At 36.1% G+C, this 20,579-nt stretch overlaps 1 protein-coding gene across 3 annotated transcripts in view; it reads right to left on the bottom strand.

Annotated features, from left to right (window-relative positions):
* The window catches only part of LOC306866505 (E3 ubiquitin-protein ligase rnf213-alpha-like), a 131,179-nt gene that overhangs the window by 1,327 nt on the left and 109,273 nt on the right, over window positions 1–20,579 (bottom strand). For 2 of the 3 annotated variants that reach the window (XM_079411752.1, XM_079411753.1), the window contains 26 exons: window positions 19,898–20,018; window positions 19,713–19,813; window positions 19,438–19,620; window positions 19,164–19,330; window positions 18,979–19,084; window positions 18,782–18,896; window positions 18,281–18,488; window positions 17,629–17,822; window positions 17,423–17,545; window positions 11,155–11,268; window positions 10,721–10,963; window positions 10,570–10,645; window positions 9,675–9,709; window positions 9,464–9,564; window positions 8,870–9,026; window positions 8,448–8,622; window positions 8,253–8,347; window positions 7,663–7,914; window positions 7,248–7,380; window positions 6,899–6,982; window positions 5,853–6,033; window positions 4,104–4,305; window positions 3,816–3,893; window positions 3,432–3,629; window positions 2,909–2,998; window positions 2,640–2,818 (listed from right to left, as the gene is read on the bottom strand). In XM_079411752.1, the coding sequence (XP_079267878.1) occupies window positions 2,640–2,818; window positions 2,909–2,998; window positions 3,432–3,629; window positions 3,816–3,893; window positions 4,104–4,305; window positions 5,853–6,033; window positions 6,899–6,982; window positions 7,248–7,380; window positions 7,663–7,914; window positions 8,253–8,347; window positions 8,448–8,622; window positions 8,870–9,026; window positions 9,464–9,564; window positions 9,675–9,709; window positions 10,570–10,645; window positions 10,721–10,963; window positions 11,155–11,268; window positions 17,423–17,545; window positions 17,629–17,822; window positions 18,281–18,488; window positions 18,782–18,896; window positions 18,979–19,084; window positions 19,164–19,330; window positions 19,438–19,620; window positions 19,713–19,813; window positions 19,898–20,018 (3,711 nt within the window). The remainder of the gene's footprint in view (window positions 1–2,639; window positions 2,819–2,908; window positions 2,999–3,431; window positions 3,630–3,815; window positions 3,894–4,103; window positions 4,306–5,852; window positions 6,034–6,898; window positions 6,983–7,247; window positions 7,381–7,662; window positions 7,915–8,252; window positions 8,348–8,447; window positions 8,623–8,869; window positions 9,027–9,463; window positions 9,565–9,674; window positions 9,710–10,569; window positions 10,646–10,720; window positions 10,964–11,154; window positions 11,269–17,422; window positions 17,546–17,628; window positions 17,823–18,280; window positions 18,489–18,781; window positions 18,897–18,978; window positions 19,085–19,163; window positions 19,331–19,437; window positions 19,621–19,712; window positions 19,814–19,897; window positions 20,019–20,579) is intronic. The other variant, XM_079411754.1, reaches the window with a different exon arrangement.

Here is a 20,579-nt window from a genome sequence, read left to right on the forward strand (position 1 = left end):
TCTTTTTGCCACCACAATTTTATAGATTTGTTTTTGTAAACTGCATATAATTTTCTTCTTTCATTGTCCATAAATTTGTATTCAGACAGTTTTTTGGTCAATAACTAATATATATTAGGGGTGGCACGGTACACAGATGTCACAGGTACCTCGGTTCGGGGGTCACGGTTCGATACGATTTCGGTACAAAAAAAAAAAAAGAAATCTACTATGCTCAGTTTCTTTTAATTTATTTTGAACAGACTGTAACACAAATTACAATTTTTTTCCACCTAGATGTGAAAATACTAAATATTATTACGTTACATATATAATCTGTTTTGTTTTCATTGTGAGTGTACACAAATAAAAGCAGACCTTTATACAGTGATTATTAATTAGACAATAAGTGTTTAAAGTTGATTCTGCTGGTATAAGGAAACAGTTGAAGTGATCACGCTGGAGCGCACAAACAAAAACACGCATAGTTCCAGCATTGCTAACTTGACAGCGCAGTTGGTGCTTTGTCAAAATAAAATACAGTGAACCAAACATCAGCGCGCCCGCCTCTGTGTCACCGTTGGAACGCGACTGAACAAAAAGCCTATAATTTACATAATAAATAATAGTTTAGCATTCAGATATGTTACATCACAAATATGGAAATGGACGAATGAGAGAGGCAGGATACACGAGCACAAAGCCCCATTTTGAAAACAGTTGAGTGCGCAAGCCTTTAAAGTATACTCCTTTGTCAGTCTATGTGAGAGACGTGTTCAGAATCAGCACAAGGTCACTGTCTAGTGGACTTTGTTTTCAAGCACGCAACTCATGGTTAAGGCTAGAAGGGATCCGTATGGCGCTACATGGCATTCGCTGTTCTTCTGCTGGCGGTTATCAAACAGCATTGCATTACTGCGGGTGCCCCCTTCTGGATTGAGGGTGAATTGTCTATATTCGTCATAAGGCCTCATGCACCGAACTGAGATGTCCGTACCGTGACAGTTCGGTACGAATACATGTACTGTGCCACCCCTAATATATATATAAGCGCAGTCAATCGATAAAAAAAAATTAACTAATTAAATCGCACATTTTTTTCTGAAATGAATCGCGATTAATTCCACCTAACATTAAAATTTTTATAATAATTTTTTTATTGCAATAATTAGCTATTCAATCCTTAAATTAATGTAGAAACAACAAAGACAGTATATTTTTTATATTTGTATAATGGAATCTTTTTTATGACTGAAGGCCAGTATCACTGATACCAGTACTACTGATGTCTCTATGAAGATTGCCCCCACCCCTATATTTACCCATTGACTAGCCATTCAACATTACAGTATAATTGAGAGCTATCAAGAGTTACCAAACACAAAATTTTAAATTAAATATACTGTAGATAAATCCTTAAAGCTACAAAAGTCATTGATTGATTTCCTCTTTTTTTCTTTTGTTCTTTGATGAACAGACATCACAGCAGCTGGTTATTAGGTTTTTTGGCTGTTAAAAGCCACTGCTGATGAACTTGACGCGGATCTGACATGCATGGTATTTCTATTTTCTCACATCTATTCTGGCCCACTTCAGGTCCTGCTAATGAGCTGACAAATTGAATAGGGTGTGTTATGGCGCTTTTCCACTGCATGGTACGCACGGTATGGTTCACTTTAGGTTTAACTGACAAACAACTATGACATTGCATGCTCGTACTGTAGTTTTTTTCCCGCTTTGATATGAAATGACTTCCGCGCTCGTTTGACTCACGCCTGGCGCTGAAGTGAAGCTGGAGCGCACGTTTGAAACGTCTCCCGTTTGATGTGCTTGTAAAGATGTTCTACGTTTAAATAAACCCAATTTTTGTTAAGAAAAATTAGCTGTTTTGAGTAGGGTGGCCAACCCTAGCCCCGCCCCAGCGTTAAATATTTTTTACACGTTAAACTGGAAAAATGAATCGCCTGCGTTAACGCTAATTTTGACAGCACTAATATATGGATACATGTCATGGACACAGCTACAAAACAGATTCATAAATAATATAAATATAAACATAAATTAATTAATTTCCCCCCCAGTTTAAACAATGAAGCTATATATTTCTAGTTGAATGTGATGAGTGTGTAGCACATAATTTGTCCAGTTTCATGTTTTGGATAGCCTTTCCTAGCATACTGAAAACCACTGCGTCATAAATAAATGGTTAATTAAATAAAAAGCTGAAGCAAAAGTGAACCCCTCCCCCCAAAAAACTAAATGATGTTTTATTAACAAAGTTCGGGAGGAGCACGTCAGATACTTATTAACACAGCCTAATTAACACAAGAGGAACGCACTCAAGTTGCACGAATATAAATACAGCTGAAATACCTCTATTCATTTGAAGGTTAATCAGCATCCCTCCACCACCCCTTCTCCACTCTTGAGTTCTTACCACACTTATACTGGGGGGTACTCTGGTTTCGGGCCATTCCCGAGCTCTGAGCCCTTCCCCGGACAGCACGCCAATCACGCATTACTATACTCGCCAAATACGCATTACCTTACTCGTGCTAATTATATGTAAGTGTGAACTCGTGAACTGGTTGCGCACATTTGAAGAAAGCAAAATTTAGGAGAAAAATTGCAGCGCTTGTAATATTCCTATTAGGTCTCACCCCCAGTCAGGCCTAAAGGTGTCCGTGGCTTTTGGGTTCTTCAGGACCAAAAGCAGGAACTCATGCATCTCCAATAGGAAGGCATCAGCACTGGACTTAGTGAAAAAGCTAGTGAGCAGCCTCTTGTGTTCCTCCTGCAAAGGAAGTTTATACTCTTTGCTGATGCCCACAAACGGGTCCTGAAGAGCAGATGAACAGAGTCATTACCACATACAAGCTCACTAAAAGTACAAGACAGAATACTATATATACTGTGCTGAGTGTCTCACCCTCTTCAGACGTAGCATTGTCTCTGATTTCAGAGAGCTGAGGAGCTGCCACAGTGCCACACAGTGTTTCAAGCTGCACCTACTTAATGCCTGCACACACAATTATCACATACAGGTATCACACATTGCCAGAAAACAGATTAGGGATTGAGTCAGAGAAATCAATTAGTGAGACTGACATGTCGCGATTTCAGTGTGTACTACTTTTTAATTCTATGATGAATTGTATGTAGGTCTTTTTTAGCAACTTTTTTAGCAACTTTTTAGTCACAAACACTGCTTTTTAAGTTAATACCAAGGTAAAAGTATTTCAAAGTTTAAATATCTCAAGGCCTCTTCTGTTCCATCTAACAGTTTTTTAACACAAGAACATTCTGTGTTAAACCCCCCAAAGAGAAACATGTCTGGTCATGACATTAAACTAATCTAAATAAACAGGACTTCCTTAAGAACAGTGAGGATAGCATCCTTGTAACACCACTGCTTAAAAATAATAAATGCAGAAAGTGTGTACATGACCAACCTTGAAGACATGTGGGGCCATGTGGTCAGTCATCTGTAGCACATCCTTCAAATAAGTGCTCAGCTGCATGTGTGGCTCTCCCCCTGTCATGGCGAGGAAACCCAGGGCCAGTTCGACTGTGGACAGGGCCTCACACACGTCACTGTAGGACTGCAGCTCCTTCACGAGGTCGTACTGTGTCAGAGGCTGCAATGACTCCTATGGATACACAATAATATAACGGCTTATGAGACAGGACAATGAATGTAATGGATGTAATTAATTTTAAAAGTTGAATTTAAACAATATTAATATTCATTAAGAGCATTTTGGGACCTACATATAACAATAACATAACCAATACAATGTATAAACATCTATAATGTAATATATAATATAACTTACTTGTTGAACTTTGCTCTTAACATCTTTAAATATGATCTCATAATTTCTGTCCTGTCTGTTCACCAGTGTCGGAATACCCTGAAATAAGAAAAAAACACAAAACAAAACAAAAATAAATAAAATTTTACTTGTTTATCTACTCTACTGGTTGTCAATCCTGAAGAACTATTAAAAAATACATCTGAATCAACATCTGACTCAATCTACTCAATTTGTTGTCAAGCCTGAAGAAATCCTGAAAGCACATCTGAACAGGCATTTTTCAGCTCTTGGTGTGCTGTGACGTACATTAAGGGTGATGTGTGGTTTGCCCTGTAGAAAGCGGGTGAGGATCTGCTGCTGAATCTTGGGCAGGTCGTACTCCGCCAGGGTTTCCTGCCCACGCTCCATCCTGTATTGGCAGTTGGACAGCACCAAGGGCAGCACATCCCGCTCATACTCATAACGGATAACGTGCAGCTCCGTCAGGTCACCTGGGCTTACCGTGTAACTGGAAGGAAACAGGACAGAGAATGACCTGGAGGTGCCTAACTGGGAAATTGGGTGTGGTGGGCTCAAAGCTGCTAAATGTAACCGCTAGCTCACAGTGATAATATAATATTACACTATTACACAATATCACACTAAGTGATATTGCTGTCTTTAGTTACAACACAGAACCCTAACTTCAAAGTAAGCCTGTAGGTGTTTTTTCCCCACTAATCCAGCATCACAAGCTGTTTTATCATCTGCAAAGTGAAAATTGCAAGTCTGATCATTCATCAAAGTAATATTGAAATGTTTTAATGAAATATTGGATTTTTTTCAATTGTTTTTAATTGTTGGTCTGTTTAGTTTAGCTTATTTATATAGCACAATAAAACAACAGTCACTGTACAGTCACTGTGCTGTACAAAAATTGGAAAACCGATATAAAAAAAAAAAACGCCAACAAAAACAAAATAGCATACAAAGACATAATACATTACATTAAGTCATTTAGCAGACGCTTTTATTCAAAGCGACTTATGCAAATGAGGACAATAGAAGCAATCAAAACCAACAAAAGAGCAACAACATGCAAGTGCTATGACAAGTCTCGGTTAGCCTAACCCAGTACACGTGGCAAGGTGTTTTTTTTTTTTAAACGAGTAGATAGAATAGAAAAAAGACAGCTAGTGTTAGTTTTTCAAGAAAAGTTATCAGTTAAGAGATTAAATATGCAATTGATAGAGGGTCAAGTGTGTGTGGTTTTTAAAAAAAAATTAAAAGACAAGATAGATAAAATAGAATTAGAATTGAGAGTGTTAGAGTTAGCGGGTCAAATACAGATAATGAATAATGATAATACATAGAGAGAAAAAAGCTCAGGATGACTCCCATATTATAAGCCTTCTCTAAAAGGAAGTCTTACTTTAAACAGAGAATATGTATTGATTATCCTAATAAATAAAAGATAGGTTATTCCACAATTTGGAACCGACTATGACAAAAGCCAGGTCTCCCTTTCTCTCTGATTGGATGACCTTAAACATCTAGCAGATATGTCAAGCCACATGTTCAGATAAATGAGAAGGTGCCAACCCATTTAAGACCTTAAAAACAAAGAGTAAAATCTTAAACTCTATTCTAAAACACACCGGCAACCAATGCAGAGAGAATAAGATGGGGGTAATACGGTCATATTTATGTGTGTCAGCTAGAAGTCTAGCAGCTGCATTTTGGACTTTAGACCTTGATTTAAGCTGCCAGAGACAGCTAATGGTCCAAACACAATTGCCTCAGTCTTGCTTTAGTACTTGCTTTAATACTTGTGCAAAATAATCTTGTGGTTTTAATGAAACTCTCTTTAAGAACATGTAAATTGCTGAATAACAGTGAACATCTGAAGACTCATGGTATGAAATATCTCTCATAGCTACAAATGGTACATGATGAGTTATGCCATGATGATTAATACTTAGGGTTGTGGGTTTGCTGAAGTCAATAACTCATGAGCAGTGACTACTATATCAAACACCACAAATGACATGGGACTAAATTTGCTGAATCTCTTACCCAGACTCCTCTCCAGTGTATCTTTCAACAGTGTAGATGAGATCGTTGTGCAGGTTGATGAGGTAGCTGACGAGGGCAGTGGAGCACAGGCCCAGACCGCTTCTTTGCGGAAGCAGCACCTGCATGTCTGCGTCCAGACCCAGATCCTCCCGAGTGTAATCGTCCGGCAGCTTTATCTCTCCTGATACAAAACAGACCATCTCATGCATCACTCATCAATGGAAAAAAATAATAGACATCTGTCGAAGAAATTACTGCACAGTGGTCTAAAGTGGAAAGAAAGTGGTCACGACAGTGGAAAGAATAAGTCCGTGAATGCTTGTGAATATTTTAATTTCTGCACTGATTACTGATCGCAATTTAATGAACAATTATTGACAAACAAATCTGACTAAACTAAAGTTGTACTTTTCACATTTCTATTGAATACTTTATTTAATCACTAAGTGTATGGTGGAGAAAGCTGCAATTTAATTTTCTACATTTGTAGACAGGGTATCTTACCTACTTATTATGACTAACTTAATAGGTCTTTACCAATGCTAAAGCCTTGTCCAGCTTCGTGCATCTTTGTAATGTGTTTTTAAATATTTTAAGGATCTTTTATTTTTTTTATAAAAATGTTTTTAAGTCAAGTGAAGTCAGCTTTATTTGTTGGTAACCAGGCTTTGTTTGCCTTAAAATAAAGGGCAGAGCACCCACACTTCCAATCTTATCTCCTTAAGTGATTTCAATCAGCTTTAGGAAAAGTCCTAACACAGAGGTTAACTTGCAGTACTTTATCCAACCTGCTCGGTCAATGAACAGTCAGTGTCTTCAATAAAATTTTGAAAAGTACAATGTTTTGTGTTATTAGTTAAGGCAGACTGTGTTTGTCTATAATTGTGACTTGATGAAGACCACATTTTAATGCAGACCACATTTTAATGCAGAATCTTGGAAGCCTTGAACAGGATTGTGGTTGGTGCCACCTACCACATTTTAATGCAGAAATCCAGTTATTTTCACAAACTTATGCTTGCCGTCGTAGATAGGAGATGGTTTACCTGTGGTAGCCAGAGACACCCTGATTTGGTTCCAAGTTGATATAAAGATTTTTATGCGCTTTTCATACCAAGCAGTGAGTGAAGCTGTTGAATGAAAACATGGCACAATCATTGTGTTTGCAATGAAAGTAAACTTTATTATTAGAGAAATGGCATATACTTGCGTGACTGTTGAAAATATTAGTGCTGAAATGGGCAAATCAACCATCAACAAGCTTACTGAAATTATTAACAACAATGGAATGATCATAGACCAATCATAAATATCTCTGACTCAGCTCAACACTTTCTCAAAACTGACTCAACACTTTCCCATGGCAAATCATCACTAATATCACCATATTAGTACCTGCTTTCTGATTTTGCAGGAACTCTCCAATGGTGTTGTGGTTTAGCTCTGTCATGTTCTGGAACTCTTTTACCAAATCCCACTGGAGAACCAAGATGTCTGGAAGGAACCGCACCAACCGTAGCTCTGCTTCCTGAAATATACAGCTTTACAGTTTCTGTTTTCTCTACATTTGTTTTGCCATTATTTTAATACAGATTTTTCCACTCCATTTTATTATTGCAGATAAACCCACCATTAATCAGCATGTTAAAACAAAATAAACTATGGCTGGTCCTTCATAAAACTAACAAAGTTACCCATGCTAATAGTCAAAGGATTGTCTACACAACATAAACAATCTGTCTAGAAAGCAGGCATCGCATTCTCTGGTTGTTCAACTAATGAGAAATACTCTGGTTGATAAATATCTTACCCTCTGAAGGAACCTCCAGAGCACTGGCAAGGTGTCCTGGCCACTGTTTTGCTCCACAATGTGGGTCAAACTCAACATTGAAACCTTCCTTCTGCAGCTCCAGATAGATGAATTATGGATGAGGGAGTTCCGGGGCAGAGAGCGAAGGAAAAGCCCTGGCTCCCCAAATGTCAACTTCATCACTGGGTTAGAAGATACTCGCTCATCTTTCCTGATAAAGGCGTTCACTTCCTTTAGCTGTTGCTCCAAAACCTGAGAGAAAGATCAAAGAATGGAAAGTAATAATCAGCTAATCTGTCATGAGAAGTACTCTACTACTGAGGTCATTAATGTAACAATTAATCAACAGCTCTTAATCAACCATTCAGGTTTTACTTTTTTGATAGGTCCAGTGTTATAAAACAACTACTCAACAATGAAAATGTTTTTAAATGTAAATAAATTTGTCGATCCATTTCAGAGGCAATGAAAGAGAAGGGAAACAAATGGAAAATAAAGCATGATTTACACACTAATAGTAAGATGCAAAAAACTTTAAGTTGCATAATGCATTCTGGGTTCTGTGATGTACTAAAAGATGACATGTTCACCTTCAGCAGATGTGTGATGACATCAGTATTCATGGCATTTTCCCATCCATTTCTTGCATTTTTTGTGGAAAGGTTTGGATCGTAAGGAACAGGCCCTGTTTATGTTATATTATAAAGTGTTATATTTCTTGAATTTCTGAGGGATGAGATCAATATGGCAAGTGACAAATGTAAGATGAGGTGTGGGACTCTTACACTGGCTGGTCTGATGGGGATCCAGTAGACTGTGGATGGTCAAATGGATTGAACTGACTGTATCATCCAGCCCTTTGCCAAGAGCTCTGCTTAGTTGCTCCATGTCCTTCAAAAGATGGGCCATCAGGAATGGGCCAGGATCCAGCACAGCAGCCTTGATGATCTGGATGAGACTCTTAAGAGAAACATGCAAGAATATGGGATGAATTTAGTTAAAGGTGCTCTCAGTAAGTTTTTATATTTAAGTTTGGTTGGCTTTACACCCGAGCTGGGTCTACATTTTCTCAGTTCTTCAAACATGTGTGTATTTGTTCTGGATGTATGTAATGTATGCATTACATGTATCAATTCTCAAAACCACAATTAGCATATGATCATATATATATATATTACGCAAACAGCAGGCAGAAAGAATGTAATACCTGTGGGTTGCTCTGAGCTCCCAGCAGCATGGACATGTGCGTGAGCAGTCTGAGAAGAGCGAAGGGGGCAGGTGACATATTCTTAGTGTCCTGCATGTCAGGTTGGTCACGACGCTGTGCATCACCCAGAATGTGTCCCGACTGAGTACGGTCCCCTCTGCAAAGAGTTACAATTGCCTCAAATTTATTAAAACAATTACCTGTAAGAATTATCTCTAAAAATACACCATCCACATCTCTACAAATAATTATTATGGCTAATAAATGGCTAAATTTAAAATCAAGAAAAGCCTTAGTCAAAACCGGTTCAACGGGTACAGTAGTCATTTATATAAGGAATGACACAGGAATGTATAGTGTGCAATTCAATACTGCAAAATAAATCCCAAAATGTTCATTAAAATGCAAATTTTGTATAGTTCAATAGAACTTTATGGTAAAGTTTTACGTTAACATTAATTACAATATTTTTCATGAAATACTTCTAAATAATTATCAATTATGTTTAGTTAATGTCTTCATATATTAATGCATTTTTAACTTTTAAGGTAAAAAAAGAGAAAAAAACAAGCATTAATTGCAAGAGTAACTCACTGTATCTGCATGGCTTGGAAGCCTTGAACAGGATTGTGGTTGGTGCCACCTATTGGTGAATCACAGTCTGGACAGCGACCAAGCTCCATGGGTCGACCACACTGGACAGATAACAGAAAGAAAATCGTGTTTTAATTTTAAGAAGAAGAAGAAAAAAAAACATGAATTCTAATTCTTAATGCAAAACAGGAATTAAGTTACATGACCCTACCTCACCAACAGTGCATGGATGACCATTAGGACAGACTGTAAAACACAAAAGCACACCAGAGATTAGGAAATGACGATATATATAACCCTCTCAATGCAGAATGCCACATGGCAAGGACCTGTCAAAATTCCAGCCCCTTTGGACCCCATGGTGACTCAAAAAAAGATTATCCCTTTTACTTTCTTAATACATGTTCTTGTAAACAATTCTTCAGTGTTTTTTTTTTCTTTTCATCATCTTTTATTAAACTACTTAAAAGTAAAATAAAAAGTGAAAAAAGGAAGTTAAATAACTTGCTCCATCTCTGAAATGACTTTTCTTTTTCACTGACATCACAAAGCCCTCTAATTTTTCTACCTCTCCTTTCTAGCCACTCTATTCAGGTACAGTATGTACTGTAAATCACCTATTTGTTTTTACAAACCAATCAATTCCGGGTGGAGAAAATTCTGCCATACATTTTTTGTCTTTTTAGAATATTCGTCATATTAGAAGAATAATATGGTTTGCAAAATCAGTTTCATTTTATTTTATCATTGCAAACTTTTGTGGCATTTAATTCTGTAAGAAATTATATTACCATAGGCATACATTATTGCTGATGCTGTTATTTTAGGCATTACAACAGAGAGATACTCAATATAACAGAAAATTACATTTTATGTAACACCCAGGCAAACACCGTCAAATATATTATCTTAAACTCCCAAAGTTCTAATAATGAAGTTCTGTTTAATTATCACTGTATTAATATGAGATAGAACGTAATTTAATATTGCATTTCTGGTCAGATCTTAACCACTGGGTTTCCAGGTGCACTGAATTTTTACAGGTCTTGAATTTTGCATGACACTGGCAAATTCTATAGCAGTACAGATAAACATAATCCACTCACAATACCAGTGAAGTTGTCCCATAGCCTGCTGGGCAACTGCCAACATGTCATCAGGCATAGTTGGGATGAATGAAGCCTGTCAGGAGAACATGATAGAAATATCACATTCAAACACATTTTAGTCACCATGTAAAGGGTGAAGGGTTCATACCATCATGTTGTTTGGGGACAGTGCCAGTTGCTGCAGTGGCTTAAGTAAAGGCAGATTTCCACACAGCAGTACTGCAGCCATGTGAACTGTGACCTCTACCAGCACAAATTCTCTGCCTGAGGTCTGTGGTTGTACACGCAGAGCATGAAGATCATTTTTCACCAGAGCTTGAGCAAATGCTCTCATTTCATTATTGACGAAGACTTTTGAGCTTCTGATAAAATCTTCCAGGCCAGCACATTGCTACAGAAAACAACATGAATATCAGACACACAGCAGTGATACACATTTACCAAAAAAAATCCATAGAATACAGAAAATATGGCTTATTATATATATATATATATATATAGAGAGAGCGAGAGAGAGAGAGAGATAGTTATTATAGTTATTTATATATAAAATTGTTGTGTAGTATATGTTTGTGTTTTTACCTCAGGTTTAGGGTGCATGTTGGGGTTTCCACTTCTGTACAGGGCGGTGACTTCTCTGAACAAAGCCAGTAGCAGATAAACAGCTTTCTTCATGGGTGTGCAGTTGCAATCCTTCTGACAAAGATGTTTTGAAAGACATTGCAAACTGGTCAGCACAGTTTAAAAAGACTGAGGAAGAAAAATGGCAAGTATTTGATTGCATAATTTAAGCATTTAATTTCAGTGTTCGTGTAGTGGACAATACCTACAAACTAGTGAACTGCCTCATTACTGTCTAATGACTTTACAAATGACTGAACTAAATCTCTGTTAATGGTCACTAACAGGGTCAGAAACTTTCCCATTAAGAGGCAATATAACAATGTATATATCTTATTAAATGTATCTGTCAGGCTTGTGATCAGCTAGAGACAAAAAAAGAAGGAAAATCTGACCATGTCCCAAGTCACACCCACAAGCCACACCCCCAGCACTTCTTATTAAAAATATATATTTTACCACTTTAAAAGATATATCTTATATTGTAATAATACATACTATTGTCCTGTAAAAATAAAAAGCAGCATTTAATAATCATAATATAATATAATAAAGTATTATAATATATTATAGTAAAGCATATTTAATTGTTTTTATTATTAAAGTACCTGCCAAAAGTTTGGAAACGTTACAGTTATGAATGATTTTGAAATAAATATCTTCTGCTCATCAAGGCTGAATTTATCTGATCAAAATAATGTAAAAAAAACTCAGCAATATAGTGAAATATTATTACAAATAAAAAAAAAAAGGTTTTCAATTTTCATATATTATAAAATGTAATGTTATTCCCGTGATGCAAAGCAGAATTTTTTTAATCAATTATCAAATATATTAATTCAATTTGTTAATGCATTTATTAAATAGAAATCATTTTAAATGCCTTCACTCACTTTTTATCACTTTCATGCATGATGAATAAAATGATTAATTTCTCTCTCTTTTTTAAATCTTATACAAATGTTTGACTGGTATCATTTTTTCCACAAAAATATAAAGCCGCATTTTATGACAGCACTAGCAATCTCAAATTCTCACCGCCATTCATAAAAAGTCACCGGGTCGTTTCAGCGCTGATTCTACTCGTGTTTGGCGCTTTGAACAACGCTTTTAACTGTCCTGCAGATGGCGACGTGAGCTCATGCAGCCCTCTCAGGACCATTCAGTCCATGATGCTTTCGGAAACAATGTTTTCGCAGTTTATTTAGGTAATAGCTTAAGGCCATTTGCGCGATTTCAATCATCCTGCAGTAACCAACCCCCCACCACCACTACCAAAAAAAACCCTTGGATCTACGTGAGTCACATGGGTCGCCCCTCAGAGGTCAGAAAATACGGAAATCCATATTTATACAGAAAAATCTGTATAATTTTATGTCAAACAAAGTTACTGAATACTATTGACAGTTACCATTGAAATGATCAACAATCAGCCATTAGAATTATTAGATTTGATTTACTTGTACAGGAGAATTTTCTTTTTTCCCCTCTTGAATTTGTATTTTTTTCCATTTTAATGGCATTTTTGCCCAAAGCCCTTGTTAAATTCTGACCTTGGTCACTGCCACAGATGCACTGTGATATGGTCTATCCACCTTATTTTTCAATGTAAGCCGTTTTCTGTGAATGTGCGAGAGTTCATTAGCCGCTGTAAGGAAATAACGAGAGGAATAACAAAGTGCAGTAAACTATAAAAACTGCACTACAAACCAGTGTTCATAGTCAGTGTTGGGTAAGTTACTTTAAAAAAGTAATTAATTACTATTACTAATTACATCATCAATATTGTATTTAAATTACTAATTACTCTGTCTGAAAAGTAACTTAGTTACTCAATAAGTAACTTAATTATTCAAATTGCTAATTAGGCTACATCTTAAAATCCCTAAATAGAAAATAGATAGAACATGCTAGTCACTTGCTAATCATGCTAGTAACATGCTACAAACATGCTAGTGACATGCTAGTACCTTGATAGTCATGCTAGCAAAAGGCTAGTCACATGCTAATCATGCTAGAAACATACTAGCGACATGCTAGTACCTTGCTAGTCATGTTAGCAACATGCTAGTCACATGCTAATCATGCTAGCAACATGCTAGTCACTTGCTAATCATGCTAGAAACATGCTAGTCACATGCTAATCATGCTTGCAACATGCTAGTCAGTATCTGTCTGTCTGTCTATCTATCTATAATCTGACTATTTCTATCTATCTATCTATCTATCTATCTATCTATCTATCTGTCATCTGACAATCTATCTATCTATCTATCTATCTATCTATCTATCTGTCATCTGACTCTATCTATCTATCTATCTATCTATCTATCTATCTATCTATCTATCTATCTATCTATCTATCTATCTATCTATCATCTGACTCTATCTATCTATCTATCTATCTATCTATCTATCTATCTATCTGTCTGTCTGTCTGTCTGTCTGTCTGTCTGTCTATCTATCTATCTATCTATCTATCTATCTATCTATCTATCTATCATCTGACTCTGTCTATCTATCTATCTATCTATCTATCTATCTATCTATCTATCTATCTATCTATCTATCTATCTATCTGTCATCTGACTCTGTCTATCTATCTATCCATTAGCCGCTGTAAGGAAATAACGAGAGGAATAACAAAGTGCAGTAAACTATAAAAACTGCACTACAAACCAGTGTTCATAGTCAGTGTTGGGTAAGTTACTTTAAAAAAGTAATTAATTACTATTACTAATTACATCATAAATATTGTATTTAAATTACTAATTACTCTGTCTGAAAAGTAACTTAGTTACTCAATAAGTAACTTAATTATTCAAATTGCTAATTAGGCTACATCTTAAAATCCCTAAATAGAAAATAGATAGAACATGCTAGTCACTTGCTAATCATGCTAGTAACATGCTACAAACATGCTAGTGACATGCTAGTACCTCGCTAGTCATGCTAGCAACCTGCTAGTAACTTGCAAATCATGCTAGAAACATGCTAGCGACATGCTAGTACCTTGCTAGTCATGCTAGCAACATGCTAGTCCCATGCTAATCATGCAAGCAACATGCTAGTCACATGCTAATCATGCTAGCAACGTGCTAGTCACATGCTAATCATGCTAGAAACATACTAGCGACATGCTAGTACCTTGATAGTCATGCTAGCAAAAGGCTAGTCACATGCTAATCATGCTAGAAACATACTAGCGACATGCTAGTACCTTGCTAGTCATGTTAGCAACATGCTAGTCACATGCTAATCATGCTAGCAACATGCTAGTCACTTGCTAATCATGCTAGTCACATGCTAATCATGCTTGCAACATGCTAGTCAGTATCTGTCTGTCTGTCTATCTATCTATAATCTGACTATTTCTATCTATCTATCTATCTATCTATCTATCTATCTATCTATCTATCTATCTGTCTATCTGTCATCTGACAATCTATCTATCTATCTATCTATCTATCTATCTATCTATCTATCTGTCATCTGACTCTATCTATCTATCTATCTATCTATCTATCTATCTATCTATCTATCTATCATCTGACTCTATCTATCTATCTATCTATCTATCTGTCTGTCTGTCTGTCTGTCTGTCTGTCTGTCTGTCTGTCTGTCTGTCTATCTATCTATCTATCTATCTATCTATCTATCTATCATCTGACTCTGTCTATCTATCTATCTATCTATCTATCTATCTATCTATCTATCTATCTATCTATCTATCTGTCATCTGACTCTGTCTATCTATCTATCTATCTATCTATCTATCTATCTATCTATCTATCTGACTCTATCTATCTATCTATCTATCTATCTATCTATCTATCTATCTATCTATCTATCTATCTATCTATCATCTGACTCTGTCTATCTATCTATCTATCTATCTATCTATCTATCTGACTCTATCTATCTATCTATCTATCTATCTATCTATCTATCTATCTATCTATCTATCATCTGACTCTGTCTATCTATCTATCTATCTATCTATCTATCTATCTATCTATCTATCTATCATCTGACTCTGTCTATCTATCTATCTATCTATCTATCTATCTATCTATCTATCTATCTATCTATCTATCTATCTATCTATCTGACTGTCTATCTATCTATCTATCTATCTATCTATCTATCTATCTATCTATCTATCATCTGACTCTGTCTATCTATCTATCTATCTATCTATCTATCTATCTATCTATCTATCTATCTATCTATCTATCTATCTATCTGTCATCTGACAATCTATCTATCTATCTATCTATCTATCTATCTATCTATCTATCTGTCATCTGACAATCTATCTATCTATCTATCTATCTATCTATCTATCTATCTATCTATCTATCTATCTATCTATCTGTCATCTGACAATCTATCTATCTATCTATCTATCTATCTATCTATCTATCTATCTATCTATCTATCTATCTATCTATCTATCTATCTATCTGTCATCTGACAATCTATCTATCTATCTATCTATCTATCTATCTATCTATCTATCTATCTATCTATCTATCATCTGACTCTGTCTATCTATCTATCTATCTATCTATCTATCTATCTATCTATCTATCTATCTGACTCTGTCTATCTATCTATCTATCTATCTATCTATCTATCTATCTATCTATCCTAGCGACATGCTAGTCACTTGCTAAACATGCTAGCGACATGCTAGTCACTTGCTAATCATGCTAGAAACATGCTAGCGAAATGCTAGTACCTCGCTAGTCATGCTAGCAACATGCTAATCATGCTAGAAACATACTAGTCAGTATCTGTCTGTCTGTCTATCTATCTATCTATCTATAATCTGACTATTTCTATCTATCTATCTATCTGTCATCTGACAATCTATCTATCTATCTATCTATCTATCTATCTATCTATCTATCTATCTATCTATCTATCTGACTCTATCTATCTATCTATCTATCTATCTATCTATCTATCTATCTATCTATCATCTGACTCTGTCTGTCTATCTATCTATCTATCTATCTATCTATCTATCTATCTGTCATCTGACTCTATCTCTCTATCTCTCCTAGCGACATGCTAGTCACTTGCTAAACATGCTAGCGACATGCTAGTCACTTGCTAATCATGCTAGCGACATGCTAGTCACTTGCTAATCATGCTAGAAACATGCTAGCGAAATGCTAGTACCTCGCTAGTCATGCTAGCAACATGCTAATCATGCTAGAAACATACTAGCGGCATGCTAGTCATGTTAGCAACATGCTAGTTACATGCTAGCAACGTGCTAGTCACATGCTAATCATGCTAGAAACATGCCAGCGACATGCTAGTACCTTGCTAGTCATGCTAGCAAAATGCTAGTCACATGCTAATCATGCTAGAAACATACTAGCGAATAGTATAGAACCAGACCATCTAGCAAACTACTCATCAGTTGTAAATGTTTTACAAACCTTCCAGGTTACAGGTTGTTTGTGAATATATATATATATATTTACGCACACATGACTGGAAACCATAAAGTTTGTAAAACATTTACAACTGATGATTAGTTTACACTTTAGATTAGGGGATGCAGAAAGCTTTGTAAATGATTTATAATGTTTATTGAGATAATAGTACAATGTTGACATTTCAATGATCTATAAGTGATTAATAATATATTAACTATCCCATTAAGGATCTGTTTGATTATTTCATGATGCTATTTTTAAAGATAACTTATGACAGATTTATAAATTGTTAGCATATACTTAATCATTTGTGAATGCATAGTTATGTTTTGTAAATGATTAGTTCATTATCATCTAATCACTTGTAAATGATTCAAAACTTATTCTACAAAACATAGATAAAAATATGAACATATCAATTATTAATCATCTATGAATGCATAGTCATGTTTTGTAAATGATTAGTTCATCATTAGCTAATTACTTGTAAATGACTTTTAAATGAATTAACAAAACATACACAAATTGTTAGCATATCACTTATTAATTGCTTATGAATGTTTTGTAAACGATTAGTTAATCATTAACTAATCACTTATAAATTACTTATAACTGGACGTTATTATAAAGTGTTACCGACACGGGATGTCAGACCCATTAAATTTACAAATGGCCGTGCTTGCTCTTAAGGGAAAAATAAGGTGGACAGGCAGCTCTCTAGATTTTGGAGCACAGTGTGTGTGTGCGCGCGTTGTAAAGGAGTAAACAAATACCTCAATAGCTTTTTGTATTACGCCCATGTTACAATCTAGCATGGCTTTGGCAACTGCATCTCGAATAGTTTTGTAGTCCATTCCACATGCTAGATACTGGTCAATTTGACTGTCATCTTGATTCTGAGAGAAATAAACATAGCAGTTAAAGAATAAATACTTGTCACTCATTCCAGGATTATGAAGTTAATTAAACTAAAACCCACCGACTCAAGAATCTCCTGAGGAAACAGCCACTTGAACCCTTCCTGTGTCAGAAGTTTCTGGACATATTCAACCCCATGAAGACTGCAGATCTTTCTGATGAGGTAAACCCTGTACCAGTCATTCCTGATTTGGCAGCATAGACTAACCACGCTGTCCAAAAACGGTGGGATAGCTGAAGGATCATCGTGTGCACCTAAAATCAGAAAAACAATATCAACACCAACAGAAAAAATATTTAAATTTCAAATACAGAAATTTGTAGAAGTATACAAATACAGAAGTTTATTTTTTTTTATAATTTAACAAAAAACTTTAGTTTCTAGCCTTTGACAATCATGACAACTTTTTTTTAGTTTTTGGGTGAATCTCATAAAAACATTCTAGGATCATAGTGCATATTTCATTACCTGTTGCAATAATGTTTCAAAACTGGAGAGAAATAACAGAAAACATTGCAAAAAATAAAATGTTGCAATGCAAAGCAAAAAAAATTAAATTAAAAATTAAGTTCCAAAAATAAGGTAAGTTTTCTTTATGCACAATAAAAAAAAATTTCATGTAATTTTTTAAATGTAACCTGGACATGTTCTGTCACATTTCATGATATCATGTCACACACTAAAACACAAGCACTACAAATTTAAAAATTACCAGCACTTGTCACTCTATTCACAAGCAGGTCAGCCGCCATATCCAGGCACAATCGAACTCTGGCCACCCGCTGCAGGTGCTCTATAGATGCAGTGTGTGCAGACACGGCATCAGAGTGAAGGAACTCCAGCAGAAAACGAATTTCCTCCTGTAAACAGGCCTGCTGCTCTGCCATAGAATGCCACTTTGTCCGATCATACATTGAGTCCTGCAGACACGACATACTGTACTAAATTTTAAACATATAGCACATAAGGGTATTTTAACACAAATTCTTGAGAAATTCATATTTTTTTTATTTAAAAGTAAGAGTAAGTTAAGATGTATAGAAAAGAATAAAAGCAAAAAAGTATAACTAGCCTTAATCAGCATGCTATTTTTTCACATTAGATATGCAGTTATATACATATCACCAAAATATTTAATTTTCATAAACAACTAAAACTAAGCCATAAAACACGGCAGGTAAACGTGAGTTGGTCAGAGCAGTGATCTACACACCTCCAAACAGTTTATGTACAAAGAATAAAGCTCGGTTTTATCAGTCTCCTCAATGATGTTGCTTTGCTCAACTTCTGTCAGATGCTGCTGAAGATAGTGCTTCACATCATCAAAGCTGAAAAAAGGAAAAGACAAAAAATATTATCTCGATAAATGTTTAAGAGAGTGCTGTGAGCTGTTAGAAGCCCTGCGCTCACCTGTACTTGAGCAGGAGTTTCAGTACTACTGAACGCACCACTGGATTTTTATCAACAGAGTCATCAAAGGGAGAAAGAGCCTTGGTCAAGAACCTCCGGTCTCGTCCTGAGAGGATGAGGAACAACGTTCTGGTCATTTATTCATTCTGACCTAGACCTCCACACATATACTTAAACAGATATACCTCTGATCTGAGGGAGTGAGCAGGACTCCACCATCAGGAGGGACAACAGGTGTAGGATGATGTCTTTGCTGGGAGGAGTGTTGTCCTTGAAGCACACCGTTGTGACCAGATCAATGAAGAAAGCATTGCATCGCATTCTGAAGAATGCGTTTTGACTGATGAGATCCCTAATAACCGAAAAAAGCACATCATCTTTTAGAACGATAGAGAGAATACAGATAGACAATCAGAGAGATAAACAACAACTATTCATCCCAAACAATTAGCAGATTACCGTATTTCATCAGAGGCCTTGAGCACAAAGGCATCAGGCACTTCCTGTACACACAGAGGGCAGTGCATCTGGCCAGGCACCAGCCATTGTTTGATACAGGTTAGGCAGTAGATGTGGTCACAGGGCAGACTCAAAGGGTCCTGAGGGTCTCCCATGCACACTGGACAAGGCTGAATGCCAAACCTGTGTAAACAAACAGTGACAAATCACCACACTCCTTTAGTAGCCTCTTACTAAACCTTTTGATTAAAGAAAATATTACTAATAAAAAAAACCTGAAAATGGTTTGGGATGCTCCATCTTTGCAGGCTTTGAGTATGGTTATCACTGCCTCAAACGGCTGCCTCTTTTTAAGATTTGAGTCTCGCTCTAAGACCTTTAGCAAAGAGATGAGTGCTGATAAGCAGAAATGAAATTGTTCAAGAAATTATTGTCAAGGAAATGGACAGAGTCGACTCACTTGTGCTAGGCGTCGAGTGTGTTCAAGAACTAGTGGCCTGAGTTTCAACCTCACATCTCCAACACCCAGCAGCATGTGCTCCACAAACAAGGCCAGAGAGCAAATGCGACGCCATCCATGTCTGAAAATTAATAATAAAATGATGTAATGATAATAAATGTAATATTGATAATTACACAATACAGTAAATACCGTATTGACCCAAATATAAGACAATGTTTTTTTCTTGGAAATGCACCTGAAAAAAACGTGGTCGTCTTATATTCAGGGTCTAGACTTTGACATGCCATTAATACACCCACAAATCATAGGTGGCGCTAAATACAGGTAAAATGAGTGTGCCAAGAAATACGTATGTACTGTATGTGTGTTATGTTGGAACAGGGCTGTCCAAACTCGGTCCTGGAGGGCCGGTGTCCTGCAGAGTTTAGCTCCAACCCTAATTAAACACACCTGAAGCAGCTAATCAAGCTCTTACTAGGCATACTAGAAACTTCCATGCAGGTGCTGAGGCAAGTTGGAGCTAAACTGAAAAGTGGCATGAGTCGTGACCAGTGTTGGGTGTAACGCGTTACTAAGTAACTGTAATTAAATTACTTATCCACTGAAAAAGTAAAAGTAAGGGATTACTGTTCATTTTTAGGTAATTTAATTACAGTTACTTATAAAGTACTTGCGTTAC

This window comes from Barbus barbus, assembly GCF_936440315.1.
Source record: "Barbus barbus genome assembly, chromosome: 4".
Taxonomy (NCBI): domain Eukaryota; kingdom Metazoa; phylum Chordata; class Actinopteri; order Cypriniformes; family Cyprinidae; genus Barbus; species Barbus barbus.